At 41.9% G+C, this 14,530-nt stretch overlaps 1 protein-coding gene across 1 annotated transcript; it reads left to right on the top strand.

Moving 5' to 3' along the window:
• Positions 1-1,468: 1,468 nt before the first annotated feature.
• Positions 1,469-14,291, top strand: Sec22 (vesicle-trafficking protein SEC22). The gene is made up of 5 exons (XM_089582879.1): positions 1,469-1,681; positions 2,040-2,152; positions 6,018-6,178; positions 6,276-6,422; positions 13,974-14,291. The coding sequence occupies exons 1-5, from the start codon at positions 1,607-1,609 to the stop codon at positions 14,120-14,122; spliced, it is 645 nt and encodes a 214-aa protein (XP_089439005.1). The 5' UTR covers positions 1,469-1,606; the 3' UTR covers positions 14,123-14,291.
• Positions 14,292-14,530: the final 239 nt, after the last annotated feature.

Raw genomic sequence — 14,530 nt, 5'->3', positions numbered from 1 at the left:
CGTTTCTTTAATAGAGGACGCTAGCAGTGGGAGCGTATTTTTGCAAGACGTTTATTGCGTTAATGAATTAAAAAAGAAAAGAATACAGTTCTTCAAATTATGTAATTTATTACATAGATTTAAGTATAGTAAGTAATAAGTATCCTCATAGTGATGGTTCAACAGCGCAAACACACACAGACCAAGAAGGAGACAAGACACACGCTAGCGCTGTGTGTGTCTTGTCTCCTTCTTGGTCTGTGTGTGTTTGCGCTGTTGAACCATCACTATGAATCGACACCAACTAGCCCAATCTGCAGTTCTTCTACAATAAGTATCCAACAAAAACAACATAACTATACAATCGTTGAGCGGTGTTTGCCGTGGTTGTGGTGTTTTTTTTTTTTTTTTGCACCACTAACCTTACAAATGATCTTGTTTCATTTCATACCTGGCTATCGATTTACTTATCCTTGTTGACATGACCTTAAACGTCCTGCAGAGCACAAGGAGCGGCAAAGAGCGTGGCGCAGATATTTCAACCGGGCCTTGAGCGCTGACAAGAAGCCGCGAATGAATGCAGTTAATGGGCTTGAAGGCGTATCGTCCCGGAAAAAAAAAATGCATTTCCCGTTCAGCCGAAGTGTGCTACTTTTGCCCAATAAAACGACCCTATGACCATGCCCAGGTCCGTACGTGTCTCTTTGCTTACACTGGTCTCAAAAGAACGTTCCTGAATTTCGCACTCCACTGTGGCAGAGAGACGTTAAAGAAGTCTGACCACGGCGTGCAGCAAACAAGCTGGCCTTCGCGGTTTGAATCCACGTCCCATTTCTCACCGTAACCTGAGCGGTGAGAAGAGGATCGTTGCGAAGAAGCGGGCCACTGTTTATCAGCACAGGCCCGGCGTAACTAGCGTACGAAAGGTTCCCATGTTTTCCTTCGTTGCATACTGAGTGCGTCTCGGTTCAGCTTAATTGCTAGAAGACAAGTACGCAGTAAACGACTTTATCACGCTAGTGCGGCAGTAATTTGCACCCTGCAGCGTTTCGCACGGAGATCTCACTTTTCTTTTTGCGTGCACAATGAGCCAGATGTTCTCAAGTTAACATGCGCAACCTGGTTCTCTAGTTCTTGCCCGGTGCTACTTTGCATGTTAATTCGGCCGCGAAGTGATGCACGGCGCTGCCCTTGCAAGGCGGCAGATGATCGAGGATAGGCCGTATCGCGGGCAGACCTATGCAAGCAGGCCGAGTCGCCGAGCCCACAACATGCGTGTGGGCTCCAAAGACCCAAAGACAGTGCAGCCTCCGTGCAGGTGTATCAGGCAAACCGTGTGCACAAAGGCGAAACCAGCAGTGCTTATTTTTTACTTATTTTTACTTGTTGCACTTGCTGTGAACCACGTGCTGTGAACCACCTCGATGGATCGAATGGACTTGATAACGCATGTTTTGGCCGGATGCTTTTCAGGAGTCTGGCCACCGCGGTGACACGTCATCTATTCATCTGCGGGCGCGTCACTGCCGGCAGAGTAGAAATGTTCTTCGCGTAACGAAACTTTCCTTGTGTCCTACAGGAGCCGTTCTCATTTTACGTGATTCCTTTGGTCGCCGATCGCTTCAACATGGTGCTTATGACGATGATTGCCAGAGTAACCGACGGGTTGCCTCTGTCTGCGTCTGTTCAAGATGATCAGCAGGTATGCGTGTCAGTACCGCTGTCGTTAAAAACAGTGCTTTCCTTGGTATTTTTTTGCATATGTCATGTTTTGTATGAGCTTATTTACTTAAACTGAGTTATCTTCCTTCATGCACAGTTCATTATTTCTGGAGTTTTCATTTAAAGTCCGTACCAGTTTCTTGAAAGTATGGTGGAGAAAGGAATAAGTTAAATAACGCCCTGCTTTCGTCAGGGTAACCGAGACTGTTTGTTGCCAGTGTTTCACCATGTAGTCAGCGTGAAATTGCTCGTGAAAACTTGTCGCGATTTTATTTTTTTTTTATTTTTTACTGTTCATTGCATCTGGCTGCGATCTACGCTGCCTTCTTGCTTTTCAGCAACATGGCGTAGGATACACGGAATACCAGAACCAGGCAAAGATGCTATTCAAGAAGCTAAATAATCAGTCGTTTTCACGATCAACCATTGAAACAGGACCGTACAATTTTCAGTGAGTCCAGTCTTTTCACTGATTTTCACGTTACGGTTCTCTCCGTTTGAACTCGAAGAACGAACTTCATTCAAGGACCTGTTGCGATGAAAACGAGACTCGCCTTCAGGGTAGTGCGATATAACAACGTCAGTACCGCGCAACTTATTGGTCCAGGGCTGTGGGCAAAATGACAGTCGGTATTTTTGAGGAGTGACCGCTCAGTGCGAAGGCGTGTAGCCGGAAGTCTTGCGTTTATGTGTTTGTGCCTCACTTTTGCACATCTGTGCCTAAACAGTGCGAAGTAAGTAATGTGCACTATAATGTGAAACTAACAATTGCTGTTCAAAGGTGGACATTGAATCCCGGCACAGAAGCAGAAGGTGTATTGTCTATAAGCTGCTCGCTTGGTTCCACACCAGATATGTCAGGCATGTTGGGTATGTCAGACATATCTGTTCATTTTCATTAATGACACAAATTGAAGCCTTTTTTTTTTTTTTTAGCAGTATGAAATATGTATCTTGTTGCTAGGCTAGGCCAACATAGGCTTGGATAGGTAGAAAATAAAGATGCGTGTCATGCATACCTAGGAAAGCTGAATGTGTCCTGCATATGACTGACTGTGATGTCAATGCAAGTTAAGAGATGCCCAGGTGGTCTAAATTAATTCGGAGCCCTCCGGGTGTACCTCAAGGTCTGTGTGTCGCTTCGAGACTATTAACCTCCATGGTTTATAATTAAATAATAGTTTTAACGAGTGACTGACAAACACAGTCTGTATGTTTGGCATACTCTCAAATACAGGAGATAGCCTAATTAGTTTCTGGTCAAGGTGGGCCAGTGTCGTAGCAAAAATGTATGTTGTAGAACAGAGTATGGAATTTGTTCTCCTCGATTTCAGTGCCGATTAGCCACGGGGCAGTTTAAACCATTTGCTTACTTTAGAAGCTTGACCTGTGTGCACCACTTGTTAGATGAACAACCTAATGTAGCCTTCTTATGCTGTATTTCATTGTTTCGAATAGTTTACTGCAGAGAGCCAATGAAAAACACCCTTATGCAATGTCTGGATAATGCTTGACAGGCAGATGTCCTTTTTTTTTTTTTGTTTAGGTGCATAGGCATTAGGCAGTCAACTAAGTACCTTTCCACTTAAAACTGTTATTGAAACATGCAAAATGTAAAAGCTGTGTACACACTCATTACCACCAACCAGTTTCTCTTTTGTGTAGAGGTAGTTTGATGAAACCCTTTGACCTTGCCTTTAATAAAAAAATTTAAATAGGTACCAAGTTGACTTTAGTACTGTGGATTTTTAGTCATCGGTGTATGCAGAGGGCCTGTAAAAGCAATTAATTTGGGTTGCTTTCAAGGACACTGACAGCAATAGTCAGCAATGTAGCTTACCAGTATGTAACCTTTTTTAGTGCTGACTCATGTCATAAAACTATCAACAAGGTGCAGAAAAGGCTATAAAATACAGAACTAGAAGTGTCAATGCACTTAGTTGATTGCAGGGTTCGCTGTTTTACTGCTATGGCTGCCAAATATTGGTGCTTTTATTCATGATGATTCTGGGGTCACCTGAAACTAAAGTGGGGCACCGTGATGTGCATTTCTGGAGCACAGGGTTGGGGCAAGAGTGATTATAAAGTGCACTGCCAATACTTGTAACTGGTACCGTACCTTGCCCTGAAGCAATGTGCTTGGCATCAGTGATGTCCTGAGAATACGTGCACCCACACATGCATGTCAGGCTTCCAATATTAATGAATTTTTCTGGATAAAAGGCTATTGCACAGTGTAGTACAGTTCTCCAGATTTATTCTGACCACCTGAAAGACTATTCCGTGCGTAGGATTTTTCATATTTCTGGTTGATTTTACTGAGATTAGGTGATAATTTTCCTAAATTAACACACTAGCTCATTGTGATTGAACAACTTCTTTTCTTACTTAGGGCACAATACTGAACTTTGGTTGTGTTCTAATAATATAAAGATACCGCATCCTTGAAAACTTCAATAAACACCCATGCAGTGGTTCAAAATTTGACCATTCGCCCCTGCATTCCTTCTTAATACTTCTTTCCTTTCTCCAATAGGTGAAAAGTTGATTAGGTTAGGTTAGGCAGATTTCAAATAACTTGGTCAAGTCTAAAGTAAAAAGATATGCCTTATTGCTTCAGGTGCTGCAAAAAAGAGTGCATGTTTCATTTCAACATTTCTCTCGTTATTTGAGTCCTTGGCTCAGTTCAGTTGCACTCTACAACTCTAGTAGATTTTAGTGCGGTAAAACTTGGCCGTTTCCCCACATTCAGCCATTGCCTGTTTGTTTGTCCGTCTGAAGCCAGTTTTGTGGCAGGCTGCTCACCTGCCTCACACATTGTCCAACAGTTTCATGGACTTGCTTTACCTATAGCCTGCCTAGTTGGTGTAGTTGTAGCAAGGCAGAGCATACCTCTTCTGCACTTTGTGGGCACCTAGAAAAGGTTGATCTCAATGAGGCAGAAAGCTTAGTTGAAGACCTATGCTTGCCGCCGCCTCCCATTATTTAGTAAAGCTTGCTTAATGGAAGCTGGCCACATTTTGCGCGAGAGCCATCACACACCTCGTTTGTAGTGGTGATGGCAGACATGGCACTGAACGTCTTACTAGTTTATGCTGCAGAGCTGTGTCGTTTAAAACAAATATCTGAAGATTAATGTTATGTGCCTTTTTTTTAGGAACTAAGAGCAATGAAACATACGTGAAGTGCTATGGTGCAAGGCTGGAGCGAACAAAATGGAATGCATTACTATGATTCAATTGCATTGGCATGGAAATGTAATCAAGCTCCTGGTTCATAATATTTGCATCATTGTGTGCTGCTGCAGTACACGTTGAAGCACTGTGTTTCCTTTGGTTTTGTGTGTGTTGGGGTGCTCTTAGGCACTGTTTGGAGCACTCAGTAACAAGGCATAATTAGCTTGTGTGCTTAAGAGTTTTGAGTTTTTAAAAGTTTTTTGGAATTGGAAGTGTGTAGGAAGTATGGGAGCTCTTCTTGAAAAGGCATGCAACTGGCTAGCAAGTTTTTAAATAATCAAAGCGCAGTAGATCCTGCTTCAAGATTGTATCCATTGTCTGCACTGACAGTGTGCACACTCTGCATTGAAAGCCCTGATTACTGAAAAAGCAACCACACAAGAGTTGCAGCTGGAATGTAGGTACAGCTTTGCACCATTCGAATGCTTCAAGGTTATGTTTCACAGTTTGGTCGCGACATGTGCAACAAGTTAGATTAAACAAAAAAAATGCTATATAATCTGGCTTTCCCCAAAAGTGTCCTCGTGGACGACATGACTACAGATGACGCATCCTTGAGAGTGCCAGTCTCAGACCACAGGCTTATTCTCCACCTGGGGTAGTTTTGCGGTAGTTTTTGCAGTAGATTTTGGTTGTGATATGCTGTAATGACTTCAGCATTGTTTACACTAGGAGAAAGTCCGTCATACAGTGTTGTAAAAAAAAGCAGCTATGCATTCACGAAATTCTTTTGGTAAAGAGCCCACACTACTTATGTGGCAGAAGTGACTTTCTATACCTTTCATTGGCTTTATTCAAGTTCTGTGCCAGTGGTAGATAAAGAGCTAGGACATGCTCTTGTTTCTTTTTTTCTTGTGATCTTCATGGAAGTTTAGCACAAGATGATTTGGTACTGGCCACCAGTCATTGTGGGTTTTCAGTGCAGTGAGTAAAGCAGAACATTGCTTTACTGCAGTGCTTCTATTATGGACTTGCTTTAGAAATTTCTTGAAAGAAATCATCATGTGCTCATGTTTTGCATGAGAAGCAGTGTCCCCATCTTATTAGCTTACATGTTTGTTTTGTTTCTTTCTTTTCAAGCTACATGATTGAGAATGGAGTTTGCTATCTAGTACTCACAGAGAAGTCTTTTTCGAAGAGGCTTGCATTTTCTTTCCTCGAAGATCTGCAAAATGAGTTCAACTCTCGGCATGGCTCAAAGGTCAATTCTGTGAACAGGCCATACAGCTTCATTGAGTTTGGTAAGCTGTTGCATGAATCTTATGTTCTTGCGTCTATTGCCAACTAGCCAGCAGTAATGGCTTGAACAGAGTGCATACTTTTTCTTTCCACCTCCAGATACCTACATTCAGAAGGCAAAGAAGTCGTACATGGATTCTAGGGCCAGAAGGAATTTAAGCAGTCTAAATTCTGAATTGCAAGATGTTCAGCGAATCATGGTGCAAAACATTGATGATGTACTCCAAAGAGGATCAGTTATTTCAGGTACCCTCCATTTTTGTATCATAGTTCTAATCTTCTTTTCCGGATCATTTCCACTTTATTTACAAACTTTGTCCTGCAGTGCATAGCATTGGGAGAGATTTTTAGGAAATTTTTTGGAAAGATAACACAGTATTCGTAATGTTTCCAGTGTGCTTTGAATTTTTTTTCTGCATAGAGGTTGCTTTGTTGCTGGAAGTGCTTGCATTTTTATGACAACTAGCTTTGTAGTATGGGCCTTTTGTAATCACTTAGTCAGTTAATTGCACTATATCATCTTAGGCACAAATTTCTCTAAACATACTCCAAGCTCTCCTAGCTCTGCTTTCCCCAGTTTACCAGCAGTTTATGCCTATAAGGTTTGATGGTGAGCTCGCTGGGAAAATTTTTGCTGGGATGGCTAGTTCCATGAAACTTAACATCCATAGTTCGAGCTTTGAATGTTACATGTGTGAAACATCTGTTTTGTTTACCTTGCTTTGGCATTGATCATTTTTTGCCTGAATGTTCTGCATTGGTGCAGTGCGCTAATGCAAAGTTCACATAAATGATGGGTACCTTTGCTGTTGGTTCCTGAAGCCCTAGGTGTATCATTTTGTATTAGCAACGGTGATATGAGCTGCATGACTCCTTTGTTATGCAAGAAATAATCTTTTTCATCAAGGAAATTAAAGCACCTATTCACATGCATTCCCTGAGGGTAGAGAAAACTTGGCATCTAAATTGTAATGTGATAACTGCGAGTATGTCTGTGACTACGTGAACACTAGCTTAAATTCGAGGCAAATCATATGCTATGAAATAAAGAAAAGGTCATCTTGCAAGTTAATACACCAGTGCTTATCTGGTGCCTCCTTCCAGTAGTGCAGTGTTTGCATTTTTGACAGCATACTTGTGTTGTTGATGGGTGATTTAAAGCTTCCTGAAATTTTCTGCTGATAGTAGCAATATAAGCTTTTTCTTTGTTTCCTTGTTATACATCAAGCACACCATGCAGGAATGTTCCAGCGTTGTCGTGCATAATGGAAATTTGAGAACACGTGGGCATATTTGAATATTTTAGAGGCTGCGCTTGTGCCATCGGGAATAATGGTAGCCGGTAGTGAATTAGTTGGAATTTTACAGTGTGCAGCATGGCATGTGAAATTGAATCACGGTTTGTGTATGGGATATAGTATACACAGGGCTCCAATGGTGTGCTAATGAGGAATTTTTTTTTTTTTTTTGTAAACAGACTTTACACAAAAAAAGCCAGTGTGATTATGAGCTAAACTACAGCCTCCTTTGGCATGGGAAACAGTTGTGGAACTGCATTTACGTGTGGCTGAACATAAATGGGTGGTTCCACGTAAGATTGAACAAAGGATGGCTGGTCGACCTCTTAAATTTATTTGGAACTTTTATATATTGTTGCCTGATCACTGGACAGAAGGCATCCACAATTGGTTTTGTTCCAAACACTTATTAAGTCTCCAGCTGCCCGAATCGCGATTTCAGGGTTTGTTCTCAGGTTGTTGAGCGTTGCTTGGTGCTTGACGAGTTATCCAACACCGTTACTAAGAATATTCATTGGGTATTGGGACAATCGCTCTTTCCAAACTCAAAAAGCTGGTATCTATTTTTTAATGTCTGGCGGCTCCATTACTGACATACGTCAGCTTGGAGTACACCGGCAAGTTGTCGTCCATCTATTCTCTCATTTCTTTACAGCCAAGCAGGCGTGAGTGGAGTTGTGGCTAAAATCGTAGCTAACAAATGCGAAACTGATGGTAGATTTTCTCGTTGTGACCACAGATGTAAATACTGACACTTATTTCTTTTGCCAGTGATATGCCTGAACCTCATCAGGAAGCACGGCAGTCCAGTTTTTAGCAAAATCGAAGTGGAATACAATGCTCCCATGCTGTGTGCATTGCTTTTCCTCTTAGATCGCTTTACCTTGAGTCTTCCTAATGTGGTTGTGCATGATCCATCTTGCCACTAAGAGCCGAAGATGATTAAGAAAATTTCTTCGTCCTCTGGGAAGTAATTCTCTGCTGTTTACGATAGGCCACACACACACACACACTACACACAACCTTATATTGGCAAAAGAAGACAAACCTGTTTGTGGAAAATGTGGAGGCAAACTAACAGTTAATCACATTTTATACTCATGCACGAAAGTCGAAAAACTAAAAAGTATTTTGCTCAGTTTTATAATGAACAAATTCCTTTACACCCAATATTACTCTTAGGTGAAGATGAAATAGTTGACAGGTCTTGTGTGTTTAGCTTTTTAATCGATGCAGGTTTTCTCAAGAAACTAAATTTTTACGTACTGTGTTGCTTCATTTCTCCATACACCTCTGCCACCTTCCCATTTCTGAGAAAAAAGTCGGAGGCTTTTATCTGATTGGTTGGGAGGCTCAACATCCTTGTCTAACCATGGATGGCTGCTGAGGCTTCCCGGCCTCCTTTAAAGCTTCTACTGTTAGCCAGTTATAAAATTTCTTTCCTCTCTCATTGCTAAGTAATACAAACCAATGTTTTAGTCCCTCTGCACCACCAATGATTTTATTATTTGTATAAAATTCAGCAAAACACAATTTCCCTATAGTACCTTGAGTTTGGCGCATGATGGCCTTAGTTGCCTATGTGCCATAAAACATAACACAACATACAATTAATAAACAAAGTTTGAACTATTTTTTGAGATTACCGCCTGACACTAACAGGAATTATCAGGCTATTCAATTTGGTACGGAATTTACAAAAGCAATCTTCAATAATAAGAAGTAAATGCCACTCAGAAATGACCTCTTCCTCCTTCGCAAATTATCTGCCATCAGTATAATATAAACATCACAATAGCATTGCAATTAAAAGACAGAAGACAATTTCTACTTTAAACTAGCTCTGAGAGTTGATAAGCAAGGGTGTTTTAAGCTGTGCATACCTAAACCATGTGATGAACTCAGCTGATTGCTAACAACAGGGCCTAGTTGCATGGGGTCTCCAGCCAGGATCACATGTCCGCCTGTACCAGCGCAGCCAGGATTCCAAGGACTAATGAGGCCCGCTAAGGGAATAACACACTCAGGCTCCAAGGCTTGCCCAGCTTCATCCACTACAATATGAGTGAAATGGTTGTCACGCAAGCCAGCTTCCATCAACCTGCGCACAATGCGAGTAATTGGCCATCTCCCACATAGCAATAAACCAACTCTCCACTAAAGCCAAAAACCACTCAGTCAATGCAGAGATGCCCCTTTTTGGTGCAGTAGTTTTTTTTTTAAATATGAAGCAAGCAATTCGTACAAAAGTACTGTGTTATGCACTACATTTTTAACTTGTTGCATTCGTGCCAACAATTTTACTATTAACGGTGCATACCATTGAAACTGAAATACATCTATCTTTCTATTCTAATCAGCTCAAACTTGATTTTCTGTCATAATAAGCAGAAGGACTACAGAAGTCGTTCAAACACTGCAAAAGCGTGGGACCCCCCCACCTTAAAGGCAAATTCATGTTTCCCTGAAGCAGTATACCATCATTTTGCAACAAACTAACTCATGATGCATAGGTTTAGGCCTTTTTTAATGTACTATAGTAGCACCTGGCTTCGCAACAACCACAAGATGTGTGCGGAACTTGCTTAACTTGTCTCATTCAGTAGAGCAAAAGTAGCCCTCTCCCCTGCTTTAAAATATAGCCAACCCTTCACCCCTCCACCTAGTGGCACCAGCACATTGAAATATGGAATAAAACATGTTTTCTTTCATTCATATAATTTAGTGAGTACAGGCTGAAAGTTAGTTTAAAATTTCTAATCTATGCATAACATTTTTTGTTTCCCGCTCCTATGAGATATGTGTAACCATGGCAGGCACTGATGTAGCTAATATTGGTGTCAGCGCATAAGAGTGGTCTTGCCACGCTTAGATGCTTCAGTCTACCTAGCCTATCCGTGCATGCCAAGCGTTCCATTTTCTCTGGCATAGGATAGTGGCTTGACTCCTTACTGATAAAAGTCTATTTAATAGCCATCATCTGAAGTTTGAAACCTTCTGATGCTGGGGATTTTATGAATGTTATATCATGGTAGTGCGTTGTAGTTCTCACTTATTTTTTCCAAATCGTGGATAAGCAGGTGCACATTTTTGTGCTATTCCTGAAAGACAAAAAATTTGGCAGTCTCCTCTTTAAACTCAAGGTGGTGTGAGCAGAGCATTACTTCAGATTTCACTTTTTTTTTTTTCGTGGTTAGAGCACAACTTTTATTTTGGCTGTGGAATTGATGATTAGATTTAAGCTGCTTTTTCATTTTGTGCTTCTGTGTCCCTTTTCTTCATGCAGCCCTCGTCCACTTAGGCACGCAGTAATAGACTGTGAGCAGCATTCCTACCATGCTCTCGAGTGTCTTGTATGGTGTGATGCACTGCTCGTGTAAACAGTTGCCTGCAAGTCATTTTTTAATGCTGAGCAGCAGTGTTGTCATATGCTGTGCATGCTCTTTGCTTTTTCTTATCATTTTCAAGCATTTTTTTAGAGCGTAGCTCTTTGGCGCCCGTTTCTGCGTTTCGCGGCATCGCTGTTGTAACCAGCAGTGGACACCTTAGTCGTGCTTTAAGCTGCGAAACCAATGGCGCGGGAGCTTGGAAAGCAAAGGAAAGACGCATAACTACCCCCTTAGAACAGTGGACACCTCAGTTGTGCTTTAAGCTACGTGGCGGTAGTGACAGATGTGCGCTGCATGCGTTGCCATTGACAACGTTGTGCCATTTTAAGGAAAGGAAGTGCGCATAACTGGCTCCCTGGGTCGGTGGACGCCTGAATCACACTTATAGGTATGTGGGATGATGAGAGAGAGATGTCGGCTGCAGGCATTGACACGTTGTGCCAGAAATGCAACGCTGAAGCCATAAGTCGTCGGCGTTCATTGTTTTCATTGGCGTTGACAACGTTTTGCACTCTGATCATTTTAAGAAAAGGAAGTGTGCATAACTGGCTCCCTGGGTCAGCGGACGCCTGAACAGCACTTATAGGTACGTGGGGTGATGAGAGAGAGATGTGGGCTGCAGGCATTAGCGCGGACAACGGTGAGCGAACTCTCACGACCAACCATTAACTGCCACCTGCCAGGGTGGCAGGGTGGGGGTGACTTTAATGTACATATAAAGATAAACAGGAATTTCTTACGACTTATGCGGGAGAACATCCCGTTCCTTTCGCTCGTAACGCCTCCCACGGCTGTGACAACCTCGCGAAATACTTGCGTAGACCTCATCTTTGAGAACCAGGCATTGCTGTAGCAAGTCGAGCATATATCCATTTATTTCTCCGACCACAAAGCTTCCCTCATGACAATCAAGAACTGTTAGTGGAGTGTTTCTTGAAGAAGGAAAATGTGTGAAAAATAACTTCTGTAATTGTACATACATGTCTTGCTCAAATTCTTTGCCTTAATCTATCGAAAAGCTGAAACAGCTGATGAGCTGCGCTCAAATTTAGCATTAGGAAGTAACGCAATCATCGGCGATTTTTTTTTTCTCTGCGGTCACTTAGAGTTTCTGCAATGTTATAGTGTCAGCGTCAATGGAAGTGGAAAATTTTAGTATCTTTAGTGTAACCTAGATATTATTTCGATGCTAGGGAGCCTGTAGTAGCTGGTATTGATCGCATTTATTCTGCAGTAAGGGTAACACCATCTTGCGGTGTGCTCTATTAGGCGAGAGACCAGGCCACTTCTGCATGGACTAGAAATTGAGGTGACTAGCGACTAGAGGTAGTAATTTGCACATTTAAAGGGACATGCAAAGAAAAAAAAATTGCCCCAGACTTGCCTGGTTAATTAAGCTAAATGTGAATTTGGTGAGCTAGCACATTCGCCCTTGTTTAGTTTTGTTTATCTGTTTTAGGTTTTTATAAGCTTGAAAATAAGAGTTGCACCCGAATGTTCTCATAGTCATTCCACATCTTTCCTCTTGTGATAAGTCGCCGCGCCCTGTACATGCCTCTCGACAGCTCCAGTGATTAAATTATTCGCCTTTTCTTGCTCACTCTTTTTCATCTGTTTCCGCGTGCTGTTTACCAAGGTTATACTGTCCTCGCGACTTCATCGGGTTGCCTCCTCGCTATATCCACTGGATCGGTTGACTTATGTTAGTGCTCTCTTCTTATGTGTTGCTGTTCAGCTCGCCATGCATGTCTCACAGCTTTGCCATCTGTCGGAAGACGGGCTTCATCCACGATTTGCCGTTGGCTGCACTGCATCTTCTTCTGGCTACTACATCCTTCACCTCTTAAGAACTCTGCAAGGGAAAGGGGGTGGGGGGGGGGGTGCATATTTCAGCCATCTTTTTTTCTGCTTCTGGCATGATGCTCTTCTGAGCTTACCTTGGTGACTCAGAGGCTTCACCCCCCCCCCAGGCAGGACAGCTTTTTCGCTAGCAAGGCGTCTTAGTGCATGTGCAGTAAAAGATTTTCATCGCTGCTGTACCCCACTGCATCTGCATTGAACAGGCTGTGCCACTTTAACTGCTTCACAGTTGCCAGAAATGGAGCCTGTTCTTTGGTGTTACTTATGCGGGGAGTTTCTGCCAATTCACAGCTTCTCGGTTATCAGTGGCAGCTCTAAGTTCCCTTTAATTTTTATAGAGCAGTTTTTTTTTTATATGCATACTTTCGAAATGGATATCAGTGCTTATGTAGAATGCAGTCTTTTGACTCATGGACGGTGTAATGTCCCAAGTTACAGCTTCGAATATTGAGCGTATGCCATTCATTTGGAGTATGCCAAAGCATAGTGCCAGCGTAGGCTGTAAGGCACCATTATACCTGTGGTGATTTGGGTTTATCAACCGAACTTTGCAGTTGACATCTATGTGATATTTCTTTTTTATACATTGATACTTTCAGAAAATATTAACAGCAGGACATTAATGCCCACTCTGTGACAAAAACATCATTGTGACGAAATGTATTTACTTGATACTAACGGTATTTGTGAACTTCTGTAACATTCAGCAAGTAGTGCTGATTTTGGAGGCTCGCACATCAGTAGGTTATGTGCCCACATAATCGGTCACCTAGGGGTTTGATAAAGCCATCCTTCTGAGAATGTGGCAGCATTGTGCCACACTTGGTACTAATCTACACCTGCTCATAATGACTAAATTCACTATGCAGAGAGAGGTTTCCACTCGCTATTCCTGGATTCATTAGATCAGAAAAGTTCCAATTTTGTGTGACTACTCTTAACAATACGAGTAGTGCAAAGGTTCAGTGCTTTGTGCTTCGAAAGTAGCAGTTTACTGGAACTGGAAACATTAGCACTAATATGTGCTTCTTGCACAGCTTTTTTTTCTTTCTTCTAGTGGTTGAGGTGCTTAGTCTTCCACACCCCCAATTGACTATGCATGTTTGAGGCAGATTTTAGTATACTATTATTTTTGAGACTAAGGAGGATGACTCGACACCATTGGTCAAAATAAATCCCTTGCAGTACTTTCTACCTTTGTTAAAATGTAGTTTAACTTTTTAAAATCTTTTTCCCTTTGTCATTCACAGAGCTGGACAGCAAGGCAAGCAACCTGTCACTACTGTCACAGAAGTACAAGAAGGATGCAAGATATCTGAATTTGCGCTCAACCTATGCAAAAATAGCGGCAGTGTCGGTTATTGTTTTTGTAGCATTCCTGTACTTCTACATCTTCTAGGTCCAAAAATGCACACTAGGTGCTGTGGCTTTGGTTTGCAAAAGTGCTCTAAAATTTTCAAATGTACTGGCTGTTGTCATACCTGTATATACTGTGTTTTCTGTGTACATTCATAGTGTACAGTGCAACAATTTGCACAGGCTTACTAATAAATGTGCCATGAATTGGCTGAAGTGTTGTATGGTTTAACAGAACAGAGGCTTGAGCTTGTTGGTCACTCATACTAAAATTGTGAAGGTGGGTGAAAGACAAAAAAACTGTACTTTCCAGCAAATGAAGAATGTACCGTCATTGAATAAGCAGTTCTGTAATTTCTGACGGGGTAACTGACTGCAGTAGTTTTCCACTTTTCCTTCTTCTGGCAAGGTGTTATTGCTTGATTTCTTAAAATAATCCTTTGCTGCAGTG

Source organism: Amblyomma mixtum, chromosome 3 (genome assembly GCF_055824585.1).
Source record: "Amblyomma mixtum isolate Tamu chromosome 3, ASM5582458v1, whole genome shotgun sequence".
NCBI lineage: Eukaryota > Metazoa > Arthropoda > Arachnida > Ixodida > Ixodidae > Amblyomma > Amblyomma mixtum.
This window is presented reverse-complemented; position numbering and strand designations above follow the sequence as displayed.

Coding starts and splice junctions, on each gene's coding strand:
- Sec22 (XM_089582879.1), top strand. CDS start 1,607: ATGGTGCTTATGACGATGATTGCCAGAGTAACCGACGGGTTGCCTCTG. Junction 2,153..6,017: donor ACAGGACCGTACAATTTTCA/GTGAGTCCAGTC, acceptor TTTCTTTTCAAG/CTACATGATTGAGAATGGAG. Junction 6,179..6,275: donor ATACAGCTTCATTGAGTTTG/GTAAGCTGTTGC, acceptor TTCCACCTCCAG/ATACCTACATTCAGAAGGCA.